At 36.8% G+C, this 25,651-nt stretch overlaps 4 protein-coding genes across 10 annotated transcripts in view; 3 read left to right on the forward strand and 1 right to left on the reverse strand.

Moving 5' to 3' along the window:
* The window catches only part of LOC103516585 (protein Asterix), a 27,022-nt gene continuing 1,371 nt past the window's right edge, over nt 1–25,651 (reverse strand). The window contains exons 1-7 of one of the 7 annotated variants that reach the window (XM_026828917.1): nt 16,518–16,571; nt 13,545–13,634; nt 13,072–13,208; nt 12,299–12,551; nt 11,859–12,007; nt 9,021–9,114; nt 1,742–1,779 (exon numbers count right to left, since the gene is read on the reverse strand). In XM_026828917.1, coding sequence (XP_026684718.1) covers nt 11,870–12,007; nt 12,299–12,551; nt 13,072–13,208; nt 13,545–13,634 — 618 coding nt within the window. In that variant the 5' untranslated portion in view covers nt 16,518–16,571 and the 3' untranslated portion in view covers nt 1,742–1,779; nt 9,021–9,114; nt 11,859–11,869. Of the gene's footprint in view, nt 497–1,681; nt 1,780–9,020; nt 9,115–9,497; nt 9,781–11,760; nt 12,008–12,298; nt 12,552–13,071; nt 13,209–13,544; nt 13,635–16,517; nt 16,573–16,798; nt 16,824–16,989; nt 17,009–25,651 lie in introns of those variants that run through there. The other 6 variants (XM_017447264.2, XM_008481564.3, XM_008481559.3 and 3 more) reach the window with 6 other exon arrangements.
* On the forward strand, nt 10,143–16,255 carry LOC103516569 (zinc finger HIT domain-containing protein 1). Its single transcript, XM_008481551.3, has 4 exons — nt 10,143–10,282; nt 14,628–14,803; nt 15,105–15,201; nt 15,535–16,255. The coding sequence occupies exons 2-4, from the start codon at nt 14,653–14,655 to the stop codon at nt 15,761–15,763; spliced, it is 477 nt and encodes a 158-aa protein (XP_008479773.1). The 5' UTR covers nt 10,143–10,282; nt 14,628–14,652; the 3' UTR covers nt 15,764–16,255.
* On the forward strand, nt 10,205–14,752 carry LOC108253394 (general transcription factor IIH subunit 5). Its single transcript, XM_017447277.2, has 3 exons — nt 10,205–10,282; nt 13,942–14,147; nt 14,628–14,752. The coding sequence occupies exons 1-2, from the start codon at nt 10,248–10,250 to the stop codon at nt 14,123–14,125; spliced, it is 219 nt and encodes a 72-aa protein (XP_017302766.1). The 5' UTR covers nt 10,205–10,247; the 3' UTR covers nt 14,126–14,147; nt 14,628–14,752.
* Nucleotides 17,338–25,651, forward strand: part of LOC103516789 (replication factor C subunit 3) — a 15,375-nt gene continuing 7,061 nt past the window's right edge. The window contains exons 1-7 of the mRNA XM_026828787.1: nt 17,338–17,534; nt 17,801–17,938; nt 19,288–19,413; nt 20,650–20,826; nt 22,069–22,122; nt 23,261–23,473; nt 23,764–23,882. Of these exons, the coding sequence (XP_026684588.1) occupies nt 17,448–17,534; nt 17,801–17,938; nt 19,288–19,413; nt 20,650–20,826; nt 22,069–22,122; nt 23,261–23,473; nt 23,764–23,882 (914 nt within the window). The 5' untranslated portion in view covers nt 17,338–17,447. The remainder of the gene's footprint in view (nt 17,535–17,800; nt 17,939–19,287; nt 19,414–20,649; nt 20,827–22,068; nt 22,123–23,260; nt 23,474–23,763; nt 23,883–25,651) is intronic.

A 25,651-nucleotide genomic window follows, 5' to 3' on the forward strand; every position in this document is an offset into this window, starting at 1 on the left:
TTCTATTATTGTGAAAAACAGGGACAAGGAATTTTATTGCAGTTATTAGGTATCTACACTTTTTCAGTCAATTTTATTCCCGACCTCTATGGTAGTTCTGCAAAGGAGATAATTGTGACTTTTGAACATCAACACCCTGGCTGCCAAAGCATATTCCATGGTGTTTACCCACTTTCCTTTTCTCTTACACTGCATTGAGAGACGTGTGGGGGGAGCGCGTAACGTGATCCCACACGTGTGTGTGCTGTGGATCCATACAAAGGACGGGTCGACCACTATAGTACCTACTTTTTTTTGGTTCGTTTTGGCCTCAAAGGACCACAGAATTCTCAACTCTATGGTACCTACTAAGCATACAATTTATCAATTAAAATAAATATATTTCAACAATGATTTTGACACATTAATAGAAGTTTATTGAATCATTGAGGCCCAGGGTGGAGTCATAGGGTGGGGGTTTTGTAAATAGGACATAACTACCGCCGAAATGGAGAGCCTGTAAAATAAGAAAAGGGAAAATCTAGTATGACAATACTATTTTGTAAAGACGTTAATTCTTCATTCAGCCCATGATGTAAGTATCTTTAATTCTTTAAATGTTACACATAGGTGGGTTGGTAAAAATAATAATATACAATGTAACCCAACAGGTACATATTATTATTTAATGGAGCAGTTGCAAATGGGTAAAAATTGTAAATAAATGGTCGATTCCTATGTAAAAAGTTGGGAAAAATTCAAATCTGAGGTCAAAACTCCGAGAAAGTAATTTTAAAAGGTCGAAAATTCAATTTTTAATTGCCGTTCTATTGAAAAAGTTCAAAGAGTTGTGACGTCAGACTTAACCTAAAAATGCGCAGAAACGCTTGCGCACAAACAAACGAAGCGGGAGTCATGAATTATGACGTCATCGCCTACGGGAGCGTATGTCGTGACGTCAAACTTTACAAATTACCGGTATTTTTTAAATCGATTTATCTCGGGATCTAGAATTCGTAGAAGAAAAAGAAAAATTCCGTTGGTCCTCATTTTTCCTGCTCTATGACTTTGAAACATCACCCAAGTAAGCGCAACAGATCTATTCTGATAATTTTTGAAAATTCCGTTGGTCCTCATTTTTCCTGCTCTATGACTTTGAAACATCACCCAAGTAAGCGCAACAGATCTATTATGCCATACTTTCCTGGAATGAGGTACTGTACGAAGTGCCAAAAGTTTTTTTTTCAAAATAAGATCCACAACCGCTGCACCGGCTAGAGTCCACCGGTTGATGTAACACTGGTGGATTGGTGGATAAAAAAAAAAACTCAATTTTTATCATTTCAAAAAATTTGGATCTTTTACTAGCCCAACCTTAATGTTATAGCTTTATATTTTTATAAAACTCGTTGAAAACTTGAAAATAAACAAAAAAGTGCGTCACCACAAAAAAAAGTGCGTCACCAATCGAATCAACCAGCTCGAGGAGGTGGTGGATCTCAAGAGCTAAACGTTTAGTTTGGTGGAAAGTCACAATCAAGCGTTTAGTAAAAAAAACTTTTATTTTGTCATTTGGTGGATTGGTTGATCAACCGGTGCAGCGGTTGTGAGTCTTATTTTAAAAAAAAACTTTTGGGTGTTGTGGTAAACATAAAATTTACTTGAGTAATAAGTCAGTCAAATTGAAATTGTTAAAACTTACATGAAACTGCTGAGCAATTGTTTTCCATCATCACTGACACGGGAGTTCGCAAAGCTAATGCACGCACAGTACAGAGCTGCCCACGCACACCATTTTAGCTGAAAAAAAAGTCAACTCCTGTTGCATTAAATTTATCTAATTTCAATTCAGCAAAAGTTGTACGACTGTTTTTGATTCAGCCAAAGAAAGACTTTCCCTTACTTCTACTTTTTCTGGGAGTTTATTTTTGAGTTTAGGATATTGTCTACTAAAAGCTTTCTTCTTCTTACGTCTTTTATGACCAAACCTGGCTCCTGGTGTAGCTGGAGTAGTTGCTGTAGATGATGGAACAGAAGATGGGTTTGGAGTTTCTGGTAAGATAGCTTCAGGTTCTTTTTCTTTGATGTGTTCTGGTGGTGGATTGCTGTGATCAAAATTAGCAAGATGAGATTGGAGTCCAATGATGGTTTTATATGATCTACCACATTCTACTAGAGGGCAAGCGTATGGTGGTTGTTTCGAAGCCCTGAGTTTTCTACAAAACTCCACTATGTCAAAATCAATTGTCATATTAAACTGGATGTCTAGCAAAATAAAAACCACTATGAATACTCGGAGCTTGATTAAATTCCACTAACTTCTTAACTTTACATTACACTGGACTGAACTGAAAATAGGTACTGAACTAACTGAATTACTGAACTCTGAACTTGAAATTTGAAATCTTCTTTTTAATTTTAAACTCAACAATCAGAACAATCTCAACATCAACAATGCAATGCACAATGCAACTCGGCTGCTCGCTGCTCGGCCCCGGGCAGGAACCGGATCAGTGTTGCCAGATGGAAAAAAAATCCCCAGTATCCCATGAAAATTTCCCTCTGGAAATCGCGCTATTTATATTGGGCGTATTTTTTCTTGTGGAATCATTAATCTTCTTTTGCTGGATTGAAATTAGATAAATTTAATGCAACAGGAGTTGACTTTTTTTTCAGCTAAAATGGTGTGCGTGGGCAGCTCTGTACTGTGCGTGCACGGCCTCAAAGGACCACAGAATTCTCAACACTATGGTACCTACTAAGCATACAATTTATCAATTAAAATAAATATATTTCAACAATGATTTTGACACATTAATAGAAGTTTATTGAATCATTGAGGCCCAGGGTGGAGTCATAGGGTGGGGGTTTTGTAAATAGGACATAACTACCGCCGAAATGGAGAGCCTGTAAAATAAGAAAAGGGAAAATCTAGTATGACAATACTATAATTTTGTACAGACGTTAATTCTTCATTCAGATGTAAGTATCTTTAAATGTTTCTTTAAATGTTACACATAGGTGGGTTGGTAAAAATAATAATATACAATGTAACCCAACAGGTACATATTATTATTTAATGGAGCAGTTGCAAATGGGTAAAAATTGTAAATAAATGGTCGATTCCTATGTAAAAAGTTGGGAAAAATTCAAATCTGAGGTCAAAACTCCGAGAAAGTAATTTTAAAAGGTCGAAAATTCAATTTTTAATTGCCGTTCTATTGAAAAAGTTCAAAGAGTTGTGACGTCAGACTTAACCTAAAAATGCGAAGAAACGCTTGCGCACAAACAAACGAAGCGGGAGTCATGAATTATGACGTCATCGCCTACGGGAGCGTATGCCGTGACGTCAAACTTCACGATTTACCTGTATTTTTTAAATCGATTTATCTCGGTATCTAGAAGTCGTAGAAGAAAAAGAAAAATTCCGTTGGTCCTCATTTTTCCTGCTCTATGACTTTGAAACATCACCCAAGTAAGCGCAACAGATCTATTTTTCAATTTAGTCCTGAGGATGGCATCATGAGATGTTGAAACATGTTGACTCTTTTCCATCAATAAATTCGTTTATTTAGTCAAGTGAAGACTTATTCTCTTCTTATTTTAGTATTAATTAGTACTTGACATGGTATCCCGTTTTCAAAGCTTATAAGAGTTCTCTATTCAGCATCTGAAATGGTTAGAGCACATATTTATGAGAGTGGAACTGGGCCTGGCGCACTGCCGTGCACTCAGATAAGTTACTAGGTGCCATTCTATGCTTAATGTTACTAGGCACATAACTATGCATAATGAGCTAGAATCTATGAAATTAACCAAGAAACAATACATTTGTGACAAACGCTGCTGTACCTACAAATTTCAGTTATCCAGGTCTATACTTGAAATTTCCTCTCCGAAAAATCTGAAACATCTATCTATGTCTATGTACGACCATGTTATGTTTGTTTTATCTTTTTCTTTCTATTTCCATTATTTACCTACTCTATCCGTCCATTTTTTCTCCTGAAGGTATTATGTTTCCTCTTTTAAATAGTTGCTTGCCACATATTTAGGTAGTTTATAGGTAGGTAATACAAATGTAGGCAGATAGGTACCTAGGTGGGACTTTCAAAATTCCAATTCTCAGTTTTACCGTTGTCCAAATCAGACTAATTGGCCTACCATTACGTCTTTATGTTGAAAACGTGTCAAATTATAGGGCACAAATTTGTTAAAAAGACGTCATAAGTGATTTTCTTATAACTAGCTAGCTAGTATCTATTATCATGTAGGTATGCTAAAGGTATACATAATTATATTCATAGGTTGTTTCTTTACTCTATCAATTACCTTTCATTAAATCCTCCAACTTTTTAATGATAGGCACCTGAAGAACTTTCAAGTGATTTTTATGACTTAAAAAGCAGACCATAATCTAAGCGTCTGTGCTTCTAAGATTGAGTCCTCTGATGAGAAATTTGAAGATACCTATGTGATTAAATTGATGTTAGTGCAAAAAAATCGTGTTCCCATTCAATCGCATACGTAAAAATCAGTGCTTGAGGCAATTTGACCGAAATAAAATGATTATTATTATTTATTTTCATAGGTAGGTAAGAAGGTCTGCTTTATTTTGATCAAATTACATACAGGCTCCGTAATTTTGCCAGTAGGCTAACGCACATGCCTCTGAATGTCAGAAAGTATCATTATGAGTTTTTTATTTATATAGACCGAAATCCATTTTTTTTTTTTTAGGTCAAAATGCCCGCAAGTTTATTTGAAAATTTCTGCAGTTTTTTTTGTTGGTATTTCCAATTAAAATTGCTCGATTAAATCATTCAAGTTATTTTGATTTCAATTTAATGAAATTTTATAGTTTTAACTTCCATTCAGCAAAAGATTCCAGACCAGAACTACATTGATTGAATTGAGTGATGGTTTCATAATAAATATATTATATTTATTAAATCCATAGAATTAAAAATTAGGACACACACATGTCACCATAATGGACCTATGTATATTTATGACCACGTAGGTGTTTCTGGGTCCATCTTTTTTTTTTTCAAACTCCCAGAAAAAGTAGAAGTAAGGGAAACTCTTTCTTTGGCTGAATCAAAAACAGTCGTACAGTTCCAAGAAGGTGTGAAAATTCATAGATTGAGTATTTATGAGAAAATGCCCATTTGTAGTAAGGAAGATTTTGAACATGAGTATGGCCAAGCTTCAAGTGACAACAGACAGTTGGTATTAGAAGCACTTCAAAGAAGCCAGGAAGCTGTCACTAAACTTCCTGAACCCTGTTTCAAAGAATTAGATGATTATAAGCATTTGGACAGTATTTCAAGACCAACTGCATACATTAGGTTTATTGAAAAGAATGCAGATGAGTTAGATGAAGAAGTAGAATATGATATGGATGAGGAAGATGCATCTTGGCTCAATATTATGAATGAACAACGGAAGATCAGTAATCTGCCACCTCTTGCTATAGACACATTTGAACTCCTAATGGACAGATTAGAAAAGGAGTGTCAATTTCAAATGTCACATACCCAATCACAGGATATTATTGATGATGAAGCAGTGTGCTGTATTTGTAATGATGGGGAATGTCAAAACAGTAATGTCATATTATTTTGTGACATGTGTAACTTAGCTGTGCATCAAGACTGCTATGGTGTTCCTTACATTCCTGAAGGTCAATGGCTTTGTCGCCGTTGCCTGCACACACCCTCAAGAGCTGTTGATTGTGTTCTTTGTCCTAATAATGGAGGAGCATTTAAACTGACTGACAGAGGAGCATGGGCCCATGTAGTTTGTGCATTATGGATTCCAGAGGTCCGTTTTGCAAATACTGTGTTTCTGGAACCAATAGATAGCATTGAAGCAATACCTGCAGCCAGATGGAAACTAACATGTTATGTGTGTAAACAGAGAGGTGTAGGTGCATGTATACAATGTCATAAAACAAACTGCTATGCAGCATTCCATGTGACCTGTGCCCAGCAAGCAGGACTCTATATGAATATGGATACTATCAGGGATCACTCAGGTGTTGAGCCTGTAGTAGTACAGAAATTAGCCTATTGTGATGCACATACACCTCCAGACGTACAACATCGCCCACGTCTCCCTGCACCTTCAGATGAGAAATTAAAGAATGCTCGTCTTGTACTTGCAAAGAAAAGGGTATCTGTTCCTACAGTTTCTATCCCTACAATTCCACCTGAGAGAGTACAAGACATTGCCCAACTGATTTCAGTACCTAAAAAGTCACAATTAATGAATAGGCTCATAGCCTACTGGACTATAAAGCGGCAATTGAGAAATGGTGTTCCTTTACTAAGGAGGTTACAAAGCAGCCATCAGGCAAGGCGTGACGAACACTGTAAAATTATGAGCAACACACCAGAAAATGGCAATATTACTGAGTTGTACCATGAATTGAAATATTGGCAATGTTTAAGGCAAGATTTAGAACGAGCAAGATTACTCTGTGAGCTTGTAAGAAAACGTGAAAAAATGAAAAGAGAATTGATAAAAGTAACTGAGGCATGCACAATGATTAAACTCAATCCACTCAACAGTTTACTTCTCCAACTTATAGATTTAATAAAAGCTCGTGACACAGGTGACATATTTTTAGAGCCAGTGGATGTAATAGAAGTCCCTGACTATGCAGATGTAATCAAGCAACCCATGGATCTGACAACTATGACAAATAAAGTTAAAGCAAACCAATACTTATCACTAGAAGATTTTGAAAATGATTTTAATCTTATGGTGGAGAATTGTTTGACCTACAATGAAAAGGATACAATATTCTACAAAGCAGGAATTAAAATGAAGCAAGTGGGAGGGGCATTAATAAATCAAGCAGCAAAAACACTAAATGATGCAGGATTTGATCAGATTGGTAGTATTCTGCCTGGTACCTCAGCAAAAGGTGTAAATTCTTCTGATGTGGTTCATATGGAAGAGACATCAAAGGCTGAAAACAACAAACAAGAAGAAAAGAAGAATTCTACTGATGTAGTAATGGGTATGTCCAGCAAAGATACAAAAAACTTTAAAAGTCCTGAAATAACTACTAGAAAAAGACATGGTAATAAGAAAAAAGGTGCACAGGAAGAATTATCTGTACCTGAAAGTGATAGCTTCAAAGTTTATCGTTCAGGTGGTGAATTAAAAGGGGAAGCATTTGATTCAGCAGAGGAAGGAGGAGAAGATGGGGAAGAAAATTCCAGCTGTTCTGAATGTAGTTCATCTTGTGATTCAAGTGATTCAGAAAGTGGTAGCAGTGTTTCTGGAAGTCATACATTTGAACAACTACAGCTTGTTTGGGCAAAGTGTCGGGGATATCCTTGGTATCCTGCTTTGATAATTAATCCTCAAATGCCACTTGGTTATATTCATAATGGTGTTCCCATTCCATCACCTCCTGAAGACGTACTTGCTTTAGCAAACAACTACACTGAACCTGTTTATCTTGTATTGTTTTTTGATACTAAACGAACTTGGCAATGGTTGCCAAGAAATAAATTAGAACCTCTTGGAATTACAGATGAGTTAGATCAAATAAAACTCATGGAATCTCGCAAACCAGCTGACAGAAAAGCCGTAAAAAAGGCTTACCAAGAGGCACTAGTGCACAAAACACCAAGCTAAAGTACTTGGTAAAATAAAGTATTTCCATCTGGTCTCTTGTTGCCTCTTCTCAAAAAGTTGGTTTGAGTACAGTTATTTTGGTGGCAGTCACATAATACAGGGTGCTCCACAAGTATGTAAAACAGGAACACATTCAGCTATTTGCCCTGAAACTGTGTATTTCTGATCATTATATTCATTATACATACTCATAATTTTCCATTCCCCATTTTTCTTCTTTTTTCTCTGTGTCAAATTTTGCCCTTAATAAAAATCAAACAGATGTACGAAGAATATTTCATCCCTAAAGGGAATTTATCTAAAAAAATATTTGTCCATATTTGCCTGGTTTTACAAGTGTATGGAGGTAAGAAAATTCTCCATTGCTCTTCCCATACTTTTAACTAAGTTGACACATATACCTATGTACTTGTGTACGTACCTACCACTTATCTTTTGAAAAATCAAATGGGGCTGCAGGAAAATTCCAAACAACATTTGGGCCACCTTGTATAAGTATTACAACTAAAAAAAAAAAAAAATAAATAAATATCCCTAAATACTCCAAATATTTCTATTTTAACATTCAGCTGTTCAGAAAAAAAAATAAATAAATATCCCTAAATACTCCAAATATTTCTATTTTAACATTCAGCTGTTCAGAATGATTTCACAGAACTTTTAGTTGGTGTTAATAAATAAATATAAATGTGTAAGAATTAAAATGTCTTTAATTTACCTAGGTAGGTTATTTCTTTTAGTAGTCACAGCAAATTTCCTAGTTTCCAGTTTTGTGACCAGTAAAAGCTCAAGTTTGAGAAGATACATTAAAATGAATGGTAGGAATCAGCAGGATGTATAAGAAATTATTTTTTAGTGCAATTTAGATACTTTGCTTGCAGAAGCCATTTGTCAAGAGGATAAAGTTAGGGGGTAGATTACTATACACTAAGACTCCCTAGCCACCTTTAAGTTAATAAAACAATAATTAAACACTTTGGTGTTTACTTACAGTTTCTGAGTACAGCTAAAAACCACCAAAAAGCAGTCAAAAAACCACCAACCATAGCACCAATCTTACAAAAGGTTTCATGTTGTATCCTTGACAGCTGTATATCATTTCAAGACTCTGGCTCTTATTGTTCCATTTTGTTAACAGACAGACACACACACACATGGACCAATAGCTAAAACTTTGGATTTTGGTTCTAGGGACCTCAAAATGTGTTTTGGCACAAAAAACTGACCATTTAAAATTTTGACTGAATAGGTACATTACTTTCCTTCCTATAGGATACACAAAGTAAAAAATTGAGTAAGGTGCAATGCAGACTGGTGAAACTAAAACTCTGTGCATTGGTATATCAAACACATTTCACTAGTGTGCAATGCACCTAAGTACTTACTCTCATCATTAGTCCACACATGCTGAAGATCATTCCTAAAATGTTCATCAAATCTGGGGTTATGTCTTCTGTATTTTCTACGGGTGGCTTGTATCTAAAATAAAACAAGATACAGTGAGGAGTTGTACCTAAAATAAAACAAGATACACTGACATACTTGCTGTAAGAGGTTTTACATTTGATTAATACATGAGTGTGTAACTGTAGAGATCTTCAGAAACAGGGGTTTTATCTTTCACTTGGTTAGAAGCAACCCATTTACTCACATAAACCCAAGTGGACCTGGGAAAAACAAGCAGCTAATGATGGACCATCAAGAAACCATTCCATTAGGTACATACACAACCCCTTATTACGTCAAAGCCTCCCAGCACACAATCATGATAACCCTGTAGGTCTCTACAGAGTGTTTGAAAAGTCTTGGAGCCCCTTAATATTTTTGAATGGCTAAGGATGAGAAACGGTCATCAGTCTTACCTGTGGATCCTATCAGGTCGTCTAGGATCAGAAGAATGGTTTAAATGCATATTATGTATTATGGTACAAGCTGGTACCCAATATTAACAAAACTAGATAGATAACTTGATTCTTCAATGGGTGGAAAATTCAACAAATAGAATTCATGTGCTCACATAGGTTACTTGTTTTACAGTTTCAAAGTTAACTTTTTACAATTAAAAAATCCTGATTTTCCTGGTGAACCTGGGATTTGGTTACCTATCATAATACATAATATCATATCTTATCAAAACAAGCGAGTCGCGAGATGTGACATCGCATGATCGCAGTGCAATCATGCAGTGTTGCCAATTTTTTTTTTTAAAGAGGTTTGACAGAGGGAACTGTAACTGCTATGGTCTTATCGTCCCGAAATCGAAGAGAGAAGGAAGACAGGATAGGAAAAAGCCAGCCGTTCCGAGAACGAACAAAGAGAAAACCACTGTACCTGGGTTGAAAAAAAAAACCTCTTGAACGCGTTCATGAAAAATACGCCTATTTTTCCTTTTCTGTCGCCATCAAAACATAATGGAATGTGAAACATTAGTAAACCGAAAGCTAGTTTCCAAGCTCACCAATTTTTTTCTTTTCCATTCATTTATTCATTAGAAGTTTCAGGGTGGCCTTAAATTTCCAATCACGTCACGTCCACTACAGTTTTGGTTGGACTTGGGCTTCAATTTTGATGGTCATGTATTGAATGAAATTTTGAAAAACTCATGATCAGCCATGGTAAATGTTATGAAAGGAGTACTTATTGAATGGTAAATATTAATTTTTCCCCTTTGAAAACTTTTTATGTACATATTTTTAATAATTTCCCAATTCATGGGATTTAACAACAATTTCACCAGACTAGTTTGCTAAGGTCTGTCTAATCTGAAGAAAAAAAAAAAAAAAAACATGTACAGTGTTACTAAATCTGTAGGTAGTACATCATACATGTCTACTATAGGTAACATAATGAAAAAAGATAATCAAATTTTGTGACTTTTCCTGCTTTCCGAGTCCATCCCCCCCCCCCAAATTTCAGTCCACTTTTTTTATGATTTTCTCCCTATTCCCACAAGTGAAATACATATCTTCTTCATTATATTTTGAATGATGTATGGCATAGGTACTATGGTATCCACCAGAAATAAGTAAAAAGTATGATATGTTTTTTTTTTTTTTTTTTTTGCATTTTACTAAAACTCCAATTGGTACTAAAGGGTGTCCCAATAAGAACACAAAAGATTTGAAAGGGTCATAACTTTGTTACACATTGTTTTATCTTGCCCAATCTTTGACAGATTGATTGTAAACATATCAAAATTAGTCATCATGGGCCAGCCTAGTTAGCTTAGTTGGTAGTACATCTGGCTTGTAAGTGCTAGGCCACAGGTTCAATTCCCGCCTGGGGCAGATTTTATCCTGGTGCTATAATGTTTGTTCTCGGAATGGCTGGCTTTCTCCTATCCTGTCTTCCTTCTCTCTTCAATTTTGGGATGATTAGACCATAGCAGTTACAGTTCCCTCTGTCAAACCTCTTTAAAAAAGTCATCATGGAGTCCAAAACTGTGCATTAGCATAATAAAATTGACACATCACTTTTGCGCAAGCATTTTCCTAGTAGTAATCATGTCATTTTCCATTTTTCTGAAGAGAAATGGCCTCCATGATTGTGTAAATTTACCCCCCCCCCCCAGACTATTTTTTGCTGAAGAGAAATGGCCTCCATGATTGTGTAAATTTACCCCCCCCCCCAGACTATTTTTTGTAAGGGTAAGTCTCTAAAGTCACAGGTTTACACCAAGAAACCCACACGCTTTGAAGCATTGAAAGGTGAAATTGAAAGTTACACTAACGAGACACAGCCTGATTTCCTCAAATTTGTCATCAAAAATTTTGTCAAAAGGAAACAAATGTACCATCAAAGTAGAGGGAGTTATTTGTCTGATTATTGTTCCATACAAAATTTCAGAATGTTTACTTCTAAAATCATCTAAGAAGTCCATTTCATCCACAGAGAACAAAGGGTGCAAGTGCAAAAGGTTGTACCTACCTATGTGCAAGTCTAAAAACCATGGCACTTACAACATTTTGTACGTTTTAAAACTATGGCACTTCCAACATTTTGTACACACACAATCATGAGTTCCAATTTTCACTGCCAGAAAAAATAAATTTAAATATATTTCATATTGATACCTTACAATGCATTTCTGCAATAAAACCAATATATGGGGGGTATGGCACTTACTATGTTTTGCTGTGGCACACCTCAAATAATCAAATCTTGTGTTCTCATTGGGACACCCTTTATGTAGCTACAAATATTCATGTTTGCTCCCTGTATACCTCTACCACAATCAATCGATGTAATCCATTTCTTCAGGAATCGAAAAATGTTTGTTGAGAGCTGTTTCTTCTAATCCAAATTTGTTTTTACACCAAGATTTCAGAGAAAACAAGTTATCAGTCCATCGATTGGCAGCTTCTTTTGCTCTCTGAAAACAAAGATTTCTTTAAATAATAGGTATTCAAGCTAAGCTTGTCACTGTCACATGTTACATCCTCAACAGAGTGACTTTTTTTTTTCTCCAAGTTAACATTGTCCAGTTGGAAGGAGGGGAAATACACAATGTTCATACCTGGAGAAATATCTTGCATTACTTACTACTGTCACATGTTACATCCTCAACAGAGTGACTTTTTTTTTCTCCAAGTTAACATTGTCCAGTTGGAAGGAGGGGAAATACACAATGTTCATACCTGGAGAAATATCTTGCATTACTTACTTGTGCAGTGTTTTCAATTAACTTTAATGTATCAGGATCATTATTTTTGTATTTTTCCAATTCCTTATTGATCAGTTCAAGCTCTTTTGATATGTTTCCTACTTCTTGCAGAAAATCTTCTCTGTTTTTACTATCTCCTCTTCCAACCATAGATTTTTCCAGTGCTTCATTATTTTGTGCCAATTCTTTGGTTACATCCTCAATTTCAGCAGTAATTTTTTCCAGTTTGCAATCTACTCTGTCTGATGCTTTGCTGTAAAAAAATAAGCATAATATTTGTGAGTATGTAGTACCTACTTTATTTAGACTGTCATGGTGTGGTATATTTTGATACACACAGTATTACAAAACAACAACCACCCAGTAATATTGTCTCCTAGCAACGAAATCAACAACTGGAAAAATAAGCATAATATTTGTGAGTATGTAGTACCTACTTTATTTAGACTGTCATGGTATGCTCCTATTTTAAACAGTTTATTAGAAAATTAAATTGGATATATATATGTAATACGCCTATACATAATTATGGCAGGTGTACCATTGTAAATATGTTCAACATTATTATTATTATCATTATTATTATTAGATACAAATAAATTTTCTTCATTACATACTAATTTTTTATAAATAATGGTATACCCATCCATGTAATAATAATAACAAAAACAAAAGCTTTCAGTCCTTCTCAGTTTATTTTTAGTACAATAAACAATAAGTAAAGCAAAGCTATACCTACATACTTTTTTTTTTTAACAAAATTATGTACTCACTTTGGGAAACTCCAAAAGTATGTTGATGTTCCAATTTTTTCTGATTCTACTAAACCATCATCTACCAGACTTTGTAGAATTTCTTTTACTGACTGTGATATGATTCCTTTCTCCTTGGGTGCAAGTTTTTCCAGTTCCTAATGTAGACGAACATTTTGGAAGAAAGATAGAGGTTAAGGATTGCTCCAAATTATAGGATAATTATAATTACTATTATAAGCTTGAATTGAATTGAATCAATTCAATACTATTATAAGCTGTAAAGGACAAAAAAAAAAAAAAAAAAAAAAAAAAAAAAAAAAAAAAAAAAAATGGGCCCCCAGAATAAGTTGAATCTGGTTGACCTCATTTCCTGCTTCAAAAAGCTGTTGATTCCGAAGAAAAACGTAGTTGTCTCTCAACATTATTTTCTCAATGTATTTCAGAAAGACCATCCTACGACCTACAGATAAATAATCATAATACTTACTTACTTTTAGTTGAAAAAATTCTTCTTTCTCATGGAACAATTCCAAAAGACCAGTTCTTTTTTCTTCAACACTGAGTCCCTTCTTTTTTGACATCTGTGAGCAAAACCAAATTATATTAAATTAATATTAATGATATTATGTGTATAACCTGCCTTGGTGGCATAGTGGTTAAGGTGCTTGCCTGATAAACAGCAGAGTGCTGGTTCAATCCCAGCCTGGACATGGAAATTTATTGTAATTATGTTGAGTAAGCATTTAGACATTAGAAAGTCATGAGTCATTCACACCTGTTTTTTTCTTCATTTTTTTTCTGTTTTAGTGATAAACCAATGAAACAGTTCTTGTTACACTTGGACGAAACAAATACACTGGGAAGAAGATTTATCATTCACTGTTTTAGTGATAAACCAATGAAACAGTTCTTGTTACACTTGGACGAAACAAATACACTGGGAAGAAGATTTATCATTCAAGATCTGGATGAAACACATTTGTTCATTTCTAGCGATGTCATTGAGCTTCTGATGACCAGAGTAGATGACTTGTTAGATCAAATTAGTTTTCCCATCAATGATAGAGATTAATTTCAAGAGGATATAAAAACGGGTATTGTTCCTATGGTTCTAATACTCTGAATACATATTGAAAAAATAGTCCGGTCCTTTTATTTTTTATTTTTATTTATTTATTTTTCAGAGGGACCCAGATGATCTGGTTCTTTAATAATACATAATAGACTCTTGAGAGGAAGGCAACCACTAGGCAAGGTTAACACCTTAGGCGTTCTCTACCACCTAACCCTTAGATTAGAGCTCCATTATTATGTGGTCAAATCCTCAAATAAATGAGGATAAAATTCCATACCTCGGTTGGGATCGAACCCACGCCCTCCTGATTACCAGGCGAGCGTCTTGACCACTACGCCACCAAGGCAGGTGGTGTAGTTTAAGGGCTTGTGTCCTGAAAGCTAATAACTTTGCATTTAGCTTCATGACAGTGTTAGAATGGAAAGGTTTTCTCCTCTCTGGAGGCAAATCACCTTTTCTCTAACCCTTTTTTTTTTTCTTCTTCTTCCATTCCTTTCAGAGAAACAAGTGGTTAGGTAGTAAACATGACAACAATGGCCAACCGATTGTCTGGCAGAATCAAGGATGCTAACAAACAAAGAGTTCTGGACGAAGCCACAAGACAGAGGAGGGCAAGGAAAGCACTCGAGTCTCTTGAATCTGATAACTTCCATGATGATCCACATGCTGATTTAGGTAATTCTATTAAATATTTTAAAATACAAGAAAACAAATTTTTTGCATGGAGGGTGGTATGTCGAGTTTTTTGTGATCTATCATCCCTTTTTGAATCTTGGGTGTAAGGTAGGGAGTGTATTGATCATACAATCCTGCCTTTACAGCCTTACATAAAAGACTTCAAAAGTGAAAAATATCTATTCAAAAAATGACATTACCATGTTCAAGTTGAAAAATGCTTGGTTAGGTACCATGTATTTTTAAAATTTTCTCATGAAGCTATCCTTTTCTAATTATATATTTTTTTCTTTTTTTCTAGTGATGAATAAAAAGGCACCTAAATTTCAAGAAACTCTTGACGCAAAATCGGGAAGTAGAAAGAAGAAAAGTAAAAGTGCAGAGTATTATAAATTAAAGTAAGTACCTACAACTTTCAAATTCTGTTAGGTAAAACATCCATCTGTCATGTCACTTTTGAAAATTGCAGACTGAGATGGTACATTTGTTTCACATTTACTTAGTGATTTTGTTCAACCAAGTTTTGCAGCTAGGCTTTGTGGATTCATACCAAGTTAAACCCCCTTATAAATAAATGTAAATGCATTGCTATTTAATACATTATCTACCCTTGTTAGTAATTAACTAATTAATATAAAGCATAAATTCTGAGACACCCTGTATATTGATATTGGTTATAGGACTATGGAAGGATTATTTCATAAGACTAACCAACAAAATTACATTTTCAGGTTCAGAAAGTCCCTTGCACAAATGATAGAGGAAGACAAAGCTCTCAACAGTCAAGGCTCAGCCTATGAAAATGCTGAAGCTAAACCTTCCAAATTTCCCAACAGACATTTCTGTGCAGTGTGTGGTTTCCCCAGTAACTACACGTGTGTGCCATGTGGAGCTAGATATTGCTGTGTTCGATGTCTAGGAACTCATCAGGATACTAGGTGTCTCAAGTGGACAGCATAATACTTCTTAGTTTTATGTTATATAAATTCATGTGTTCTGTTTATAATATAATACTTTTTATCAGAACACATACAAGTATTTAAGAAGTTTCTTCTTTGAGTCATGGGGTGTTGATCATTTTTATTAACTGTCATTTAATATGTGTTAGGTGGTCTGAGAAGTATGAATCTACCCCTTGTGTCATTGATACCTGAATCTTGCTACCAAAGATTGGAAACAATCAGACCAAGTATATCGGTAGGAATCTGTTACAATTACAAGAAAGAAATCTTGTTTTCTTGACTCCTAAATGCCCAAAGGAGATTTAAAAGTAAATAAATAAGAGTGTTAACTTTTGGAAAAAGTTTGTCCTACAACTCTGAATGGAATGAGACTTTTATTCAGGGTCAGTATCAATACTTTTGGAATCTTCTTAATAAATAAAATTAGAGAACCTTTTGTAAATTGCTAAAAATTGTGGAAAAATATATGAAGTTTTCTAGAAATATAAAATAGTGATAGTGAGAAGTTCTTTGTCAGTATGTAGGTGTCTGTCTATTATGCCAAAATGGACCTTTTTTGTCCTCTTTTCACAAGCAAACAGCTCAACCAATTTGGATGAAATTTGTTGTGTTTGTGAAGAAGAGTACTGAGGGTGACAATGGCTATGTTATTCCATCCTGAGACCTGATTTAAAATAGCAGTGCTTCAAAATCATGCTCTTACACTGCACTGATCCTGTACAAAAGATTAGTACTTAAATATAAATACATACCTTACATGAGAATCAGACCCAAAAGCTTGCACAATACAGACCTTACACAACCTAGTGATGGTCAATGAATAAACTTCTTCTTATTGTTATTATTTGTGCTTCAAATAGGTCCCACTAATTCATGAAACCTGCACTTATAAGTAAGCACAGGAAATCTTTCCTGTTTCAAAATTTACCTTTGAAGTCCCGTTGACCATTATAAATTACCTCATTACCTGTTACAAAGGATGTCAAAATTAAATAAATTAATTAATAATTAGTACTTAAATATAAATACATACCTTACATGAGAATCAGACCCAAAAGCTTGCACAATACAGACCTTACACAACCTAGTGATGGTGATATATGTAGAACAGCAGATAACTCAAGTACAACGTACAACTGAAGCACTGAAGGGTAGGTAGGAAAATCTGGAAAAATGTGGTATTAACTTATTAAGGAACTTTTTTACTTTAAATTACCTCATTACCTGTTGAATTTGAATTTGGAAATCAGAAATCAGCAAATCAGTAAATTTGAAATTTTAATCAGTTCAAATTCAAATATTCAAATTTGAAATAACAAATAACGAAGGCGCGAAAAAGTCAACCTGTTTTTTGTCGCGTCGATAAAAATCCGTCGCCGCGTTGATGCGTGTGCGTATTTTTCATCCCACTTCCCCTCCTGGCGTTACTCTTCGCGGCGTCCTATGAGAAGAGGGATTTTGTGAGAAAAGTACGCAGGGAATTTTTTTAGGCATGTATGCCTGGCACATGGCAACAGGGTACAGGCAATGGCGGGAAGTTATTTTTTAAAATACCTATTAAAATTTTGTTGTTCGTTGTTCTGTAGTAAGTAGTTCTGTTCCTGTTCCTGTTGTTAGTAATTTCGTTTTCATCTCCTTTTTTTTTTTTAGTTTTTACTGATTTTAATAATTCAGCTACCACAATGAGCTTGTGGGTTGATAAATACCGACCCAACAATTTACAAAAGTTGGACTTTCACTGCAAACAAGCTAATCATCTCCGGAACTTGGTAAGGATTAACCCAAGAAAAAATATTGTTGAAAAATTCTGGGTCTATGTAGCAGCGTTTTCTGGTGCCTTATGTGGAGGCGTTAGGCAAGATAGAGAAGACTGTAGTATGTCAAGTATGTGACGTGACTGATATTTTCTTTTTATGCCAGCCTCTCACTCAGACTCTCTGACAGACCCAAGTCTCAGATGGTCTGATAGACCTTGGTCAGAATCTTTTTCCCTTATTGCTTAGTGTGTACATTACACTATATATGTATGTTACAGTTGAAAGAAGGTGACTTCCCTCACTTGCTGTTCTATGGACCTTCTGGTGCAGGAAAGAAAACAAGGATTATGGCTTTGTTGAAGGAACTGTATGGTCCTGGTGTTGAAAGACTAAGAATGGAACATATGTCTTTTTTGGTAAATATTTCACTTGCCATGATGTTATGTACTAGGCCCTCTTTCAGATAACCATTGAAAATACCTAAGTGGCCCGTGGCAACAAGTGTGGTTGTGCCATTATGTCCAAACAGGAATCTCCTGGGTGGAATAAAAAAAGTCTGATAATGAAATACCTACCTACAGCCAATGTGTTGCATGAAGAAGAAAAAAAAGGTAATTATGCAAAAGTCATGTCCGTGGAAAAGAAAAGCTCCTTTTTGTATTCAACCTAACCCTATAATAACACTAATCAAGGTAATTATGCAAAAGTCATGTCCGTGGAAAAGAAAAGCTCCTTTTTGTATTCAACCTAACCCTATAATAACACTAATCACTTCAAGGCACATTATTGAAGAATTATTCTTCTTTGTTCTTCATTTCTGTGTTTTTTTTTATACATATAACTATATTTATTTTTTAGGTCTCACCAGTAAGAGCATGATAGTAATGAGTTCCAGCCTGGGCTGCGCGTAGCTTATACTGATATACCGTGTGACTCAACACGGGGCACTGCGTCACCATGGAAACGCCATCCATACTGGGTGTCTCACGCGTGTGCTGTCCGTGCCAGTGGAACGATAGGGACCTGCTCGGGACGCGATTTATGACGTCTATCACGAGAATGTCGTTCTTACACACCTGTGGACGGGACAAACGGAAGAATAAGAATATGGAGCAAACAACAGACAAACGAGCCATAACAAAAAGATTGGGGACTTCACGATGAATTTAATGAATGATTATTTAAAAAAGAAGAAGAAGGGGAAAAAAATCGAATGTTTCACCGCCGTTTTTATTTCATACCAATGAAAAAACTGCTACATTAGACGCAGGGGACAAACGGAAGAATAAGAATATGGAGCAAACAACAGACAAACGGGCCATAACAAAAAGATTGGGGACTTCACGATGAATTTAATGAATGATTATTTAAAAAAGAAGAAGGAAAAAAAATCAAGTGTTTCACCGCCGTTTTTATTTCATACCAATGAAACAACTGCTACATTAGACGCATGTGGTCTGTGTCGTAGCATGCCCATCCCGTAGTATGTCCGTCATCAAATGGGCGATAGGAGACACAGTAGTTCCCATCTAGGTGCTGGGTCAACACGAGAACACCAGAAAGCAGACCACGCTACGCCACTGATCCCGTAGTATGTCCGTCATCAAATGGGCGATAGGAGACACAGTAGTTCCCATCTAGGTGCTGGGTCAACACGAGAACACCAGAAAGTAACCCGTTGAAACATTTGCAATCAAAATTTTGGCTTGTCCTACAAAGTGGACAATCTCGGCCTAGATCTTACCTGCATGGTAGGGCCAAGGAGGTTGCCATTGATGAGATGAACATCCTGGAGGACCTCACAGGATTCACTAGAACAGGGTTCTCCCTCAGGACACGAGGTATGCCTGTGGCAGAGTCTGAAACTGATGAAAATATAACAGAATATAGGGTAAGTGTACCATTTATTCGCCCACTTAAAAAACGTACCATTTATTGGCCCACCTGCCCACATTTATTTTTCTAATTTTTGTTTTTATGACTACAATTTTTGAATAGCACTGGTTCGATAGCAGTCTTTAAGCCCTTTCTTTTGATGAAAATTGGATCTTGAAAAATTTTCGTCCAGTTACTTATGTGGCGTATGGTACAGGTGGGCCAATAAATGGTACGTTTTTTAGGTGGGCGAATAAATGGTACACTTACCCTACACACGATTATCACTGTACGACGGCTAAGGCCGAAAATTCACTATCAGGAGTATCAGGTAGACCTGACAGAGGCGCACTTGTTCAGGCGTATCTACCTGTCAGGTCTACCTGATAGTCAATGACCGGTCTAAGGTTTTCAGTGACTGGAGTTTCACCCTCCATTCAGCGGCTAGCACACTCACCAGTCTTGTAGTACTCTAGCGTCAGCACAACGTCCGGTATCTGAGTCAGCATATCCTGATTCGAATCAGCAGAACTCAAATGATTCAACGTACTTATGTGGCGTATGGTACAGGTGGGCCAATAAAATATGGTACGTTTTTTAGGTGGGCGAATAAATGGTACACTTACCCTACCCTGCTTATACTGCCAGAATGAGACTGAAAAGCCCCTTTACTTCAACGTTACCGTGTGGGGTTTGCTGTGAGACTGAATTGTCGATATGAGAGACGTCTGTAATCAAAGAAGGCAGCTTGGAGATTGGAGACTAGTGCGTCTGCCTTGTAAGTGCTAGGTCGCGGAACGCGGATGCGATATCCAATATCAAGGGCGGGCTTTATCCTAAACAGATCCGAGAATGCAGCTCCCATGGCGTAGTGGTCACTGCACTCGCCTTGCACGCGGGAGACCCGGGTTCGATTCCCGGCGGCGTCAAGAAATTTGTATCATGCAAATGATTGATTCCGTGACTGGCTGTTGCGGGGCCCACTCAGCCTCGTGAGGAAAATGAGTAGCTATGACATGTAAATGCGCATAGCGACCGGTGCCAGCATGGTAGGTAAACATTGGTTGTTAGGATTATTGAGATATGTATTGAATCCTACAAATGCTGCAGTGAGCACCAAAGTTGTGACATAACAACACAAAGAAACTGCATTTATTATTTATTTATTATTGTCATGGGCTTGGCGTGTGTAGGACATCATTACCCGAACCAAGTGACCTTTAGACTGATACGTTCATTTTCACCTCCACAGGTGGAAGAGCTGAAGAACACCGTGGAGGCTGCTGTCACCGAGAAGAAGGAAGAGGTGAAGGCTGAGCTGCCCCCTCCCCTCCCTCAGTCCCCCCCACCCACTGAGGTGCCTCCCCCAACCCCCACCCCAGTCGAGGAGAAGAAGGAAGAGCCCAAGAAGGAGGAAGTCGCTGTACCGGTAAGTACTTTAGTTGTGAGGATCAAGTCCATAAGATGGTCCAGTGGTAACGCCTTTGTCTACCATAAAAATAAAAAAAAAGACAACAACAGCAACAACCGGGTTCGATTCCCACGATCAAAAAAAATTAATGGGAAAAAAAAATATGTAGTGAATTAAGTGGTTAGAAAGGTAGATTTTATTTTTTTTTTTTTTTTTTTTTTTTCCTTTTTTTTAGGCTAAACACAGAGTAGATGAGTAGAGCGGTAAGAGCGGAGAGTATGGAGCAAAGAGCTTTTTGGCAAAAAGCTCTTTCTGGCGTGTGGTGTGGCGTGTTTTTGCTGTCAGTTCTATGCGATTTGAAGGCTCGATGCTCTATGCCAGGGGTTTCCAACTAGCGGCCCGCGGGCCACAAACTTACCTAAATGTAAAAAAAAAAAAAAAAATGGTTTGGTACTTAGGCAAAAATCTTCGAAATTAAAATCCTAATAAAAGATCAATCATGTGCTCCCCTATGTACATAATCAAGCCCGCGAAGTACCTCCGAATGTAGCATGTGGAAAACCCTGCTCTATGCTCTCCACTCTGTTTCCAGAATAAGGCAGAGAACATCAGTGTCCCTTCACAAAAGACGACTACAATCGTTTTTTTCCCTTTCCTTATTGAAGAGGTATGACAGAGGGAACTTTCTGTAACAAAGCGCAACGGAGGTCTTATCCTCCCAAAATCGAAAAGAAGCAGGACAAGATAGGAGAAAGCCAGCCGTTCCGAGAACGAACCTTATTTCTGTTTAGGAGAAAGTTCGCCCAGGGCGGGAATCGAACCCGCGGTCTAGCGGTACCCACCTGCCAATGTTACCGTGTGGGGTTTGCTGTGAGACTGAATTGTCGATATGAGAGACGTCTGTAATCAAAGAATTGGAGACTAACGCGTCTTGGAGATTGGAGCTTGGAGATTGGAGACTAGTGCGTCTGCCTTGTAAGTGCTTGGTCGCGGAACGCGGATGCGATATCCAATATCAAGGGCGGGCTTTATCCTAAACAGATCCGAGAATGCAGCTCCCATGGCGTAGTGGTCACTGCACTCGCCTTGCACGCGGGAGACCCGGGTTCGATTCCCGGCGGCGTCAAGAAATTTGTATCATATTCTGGTCAAAGCCACAGCTCTCGAAGCTTCAAAGATAGAAAGTAAAGAGTTAAAACAAGGTTGCTCAAGTTCCAATTATTCAAATACTAACGACATAAATTCTCTTTCCAATTCTAGGAGTCGATCGCGCACCAGGAGTCAATCTCGCTATCCTTCTACTTCACGTCACAAGTCGTATAATGAATAAACTTCTTCTTATTGTTATTATTTGTGCTTCAAATAGGTTCCACTAATTCATGAAACCTGCACTTATAAGTAAGCACAGGAAATCTTTCCTGTTTCAAAATTTACCTTTGAAGTCCCGTTGACCATTAGGATCCAACTGATTAGTCTGAGCAACATTTTTAATGAGTTCCATCACAACCACTCTATCATATATTCCTGCATCATTGGGATTTACCTCAATATGGTAGTTACTTGCTGTAGTCATAATATCTATTTTCTTCTTTGATGGAGTCTGCAAATAAAAAATCAGATATTAAGTACTAACTGTGCTCTTTTGATCTATGATATAGACAGTTGAAAGCACCTAGAGAGAATACCAAACATTTTTAATGTCTGACTCCATGGTTTAACACAAGGTAATCACATCATGTTTTTATTTTTTATTATTATTATTATTATTTTTTTTTTCTTTCTTGGTACTTGTGCAGAAGTCATGTCCATGGAATATTGCTACCAAAGGAACTGGCACAAACAAGCAGTGACCAGTGTTATTATAGGGTTAGGTTAAATGCAAGAAGGAGTTTTCACAATTAGAGCAGTGATTAGTGTTATTATAGGGTTAGGTTGAATACAAAAAGGAGAGGGAACTTGCTTATTCTTCTTCTTTTGTTTTTCTGGTTATTTTCAGCTCAACTTTTATATTCAAGAATCATTGATCAATATGAATTTTCCATTTGTGGTGCTTTCCCTATTGGGGGAAGATTATAAAAAAGTGAATAGGCCATAACTCTTGCCCTGGTTGTTGGATCAAGTTCAGACTTGTATCACATTACTACATTATTCAAGGCCTTTATTATTATGTACCACAAGTAGGGGGTTCTCATTTAAGATATTAAATTTGTGACCATAAGGGTAGGCCAGGGCTTTAACTTCATAATCAAAAAAATTATCCCCAAAAAATATGAAACAGGTGTCCCTTCATATTTTGATAATATGTATAAGAATTCAAGCAGTATTTGATATTTGTGAGAAACTCTTTCCTTTGAAAGACCCTATAACTATTCCATTCTTTCCTTTGAAAGACCCTATATAGCTATACCATTTCCTTTGAAAGACCCTATAACTGTTCCATTGACCCTATAACTATTCCATTACAGTTATCATACTGAATGAAACTGACCACCTCACTAGAGAAGCCCAGCAAGCTCTGAGAAGAACCATGGAGAAGTACATCACTACCTGTCGTCTCATATTGTGTGCCAATTCAATGTCTCAAGTGATACCCGCCATACGGAGTCGATGTTTGTGTATTCGAATCCCAGCTCCAACCCATGAAGAAATTGTTTCCGTTCTGACTGTAAGTGTGACTTCAAAGAAGCTGAATGAGTACTGTTTTTCCCCCCTGATAATTAACATAAACGTTTTTTGGAATCTACAATAATAATAAATAAAAAAAAAAAACTTGTGTCACATGAAATTCTATTGCATTATGGAATTAACTGACAACTTGCAAGTATAAATTTTCTTCTTCACTTGGTCTCTTTGTCAAAATGGAAAAGGTTTTCATTACTGTACAAGACTGTTGATAGTCCTTTTCTTACAGAAACAATGAAACTTTAAATTATCAAATTTCATTTGTGTTTTCAGAATATTTGTAAGAAAGAAGGTTTAACAATACCTCCAGAGTTTGCACTAAGACTTGCACAACAAAGTGATCGGAATTTAAGAAGAGCTATTCTCATGTGTGAAGCCAGCAAAGTACAACAGTAAGTTTTATTTTTTGGAGTTATTTTTTCAGGCCTGATCCATTTCATAAACAAACCCTAGTCTGCCGTGTTACCAAGGCATTGCCCGCGGCCGGAGGTCATATGTATCATTCATGATGTTTTACCAAATGTGACAAAAAAAAAAAAAAAATCCAGAACTGTGAATTATTATCAATTGTTTTGCCAACTCTCGGCCGCTCGAAGTTCGTTAAGATAAATATTTAGAATTTGTATGAATAATGTTTAGTGTTTTGTTTCTCTTTCAAAAGTATGTAGGTACTAGATAACCTCAATTGAAGCCCATAACAGACTCCTTCTACTTTTCCAAAATACCCATCCTTATCCACGTTCGAATCCAGGATCTGCTCTTTTATTAATCATGCCATCATTGTTTTCAGATATCCGTTTCAAATAGATCAGCAAATTGTGGAACCGGATTGGAAAATTTACATTCGAGATACACAGATTGTTTATCTCGAGCTCCTGTTCAACCTTATCAAATCTCACATGATCAACTTATTGGAGATGAAGTCAATCAATTGTGTGCTGAAACAATATTTCAAATATCAAGCAAATACATCACTTCTCAAGTTATCCAAGAAGAAACGGAAAAAGATTCCGAACTTCGCAACATTATTCAAGAATTGAAGAATAATTCAACTGATTCCGAATTCACTCTTGTTGATGGAATTATTTTCCGGAAAGACAGAGTTGTTATTCCGAGCTCCCTACGACAAATTTAACGAGTGGATGCCCTTCACACTCAACCTTTGCTATTTTTTTTAGCAAGGGAAATTTCAGGCTGGTATACTCCCTGTTTAATGTCCCCAGCCAGACAAAGTAAAACAAAGTTTCTACTTACTTGCAAACTTTTTCCATTGACAAACAGGGTGTCCTTGTGTTGAGAAATATGTACAGTGTAGTTCACATGTACAAATTTAACGAGTGGATGCTGGATGCCCTTCACACTCAACCTTTGCTATTTTTTTTAGCAAGGGAAATTTCAGGCTGGTATACTCCCTGTTTAACGTCCCCAGCCAGACAAAGTAAAACAAAGTTTCTACTTACTTGCAAACTCTTTCCATTGACAAACAGGGTGTCCTTGTGTTGAGAAAGATGTACAGTGTAGTTCACATGATCCTCGTCGTACAACTGTCTGTGGGTCTCTTGTCTGCGAGATTCACGCACAATGATGCCACCCTGTAGGGCGCTGTCCAATTGGGCATCACCTGAAATTGTAATCGAAATTTGAGTGTTTTTTTTCTGTCGATGGTGGGATTCGAACCCGCGACCTTGTGCACAGCAAGCAATCGCGTTACCACTGGGCTAACCATGCTTACAATCTTACAAATTAAGGGAAAATTCTGGGTCACCTCTGTGCGTAGACCCAGCAATAATAAATAATAGACTCTTGAGGGGAAGGTAACCACTAGGCGAGGTTAACTCCGGAGGCGTTCTCTACCAACTACCACTGATCCTTAGAGCTCCATTATTATTATTATGTGGTCAAATTCTCAAATAAATGAGGATGAAATTCCATGCCTTGGCTGGAATTGAACCTGCGCCTTCCTGTTAACCAGGCGAGCGTCTTGGCCACTACGCCACCGAGGCAGTTGATATTGGACTTTTAGTACAACCTAGCTTTCACCAGTAGCCCACCTCTGTGGCCCAGTGGTCAAGAGCACTGACTCTCAACCCGGAGGTGCTGGCTTCGAATCCCGGCCAGGGCGGAAATTTTCTAACTAGAATAATGTGCCTTGAAGTCACGC

The sequence above is a fragment of the Diaphorina citri genome, unplaced genomic scaffold, assembly GCF_000475195.1.
Source record: "Diaphorina citri unplaced genomic scaffold, Diaci psyllid genome assembly version 1.1 scaffold53, whole genome shotgun sequence".
Lineage (NCBI taxonomy): Eukaryota > Metazoa > Arthropoda > Insecta > Hemiptera > Psyllidae > Diaphorina > Diaphorina citri.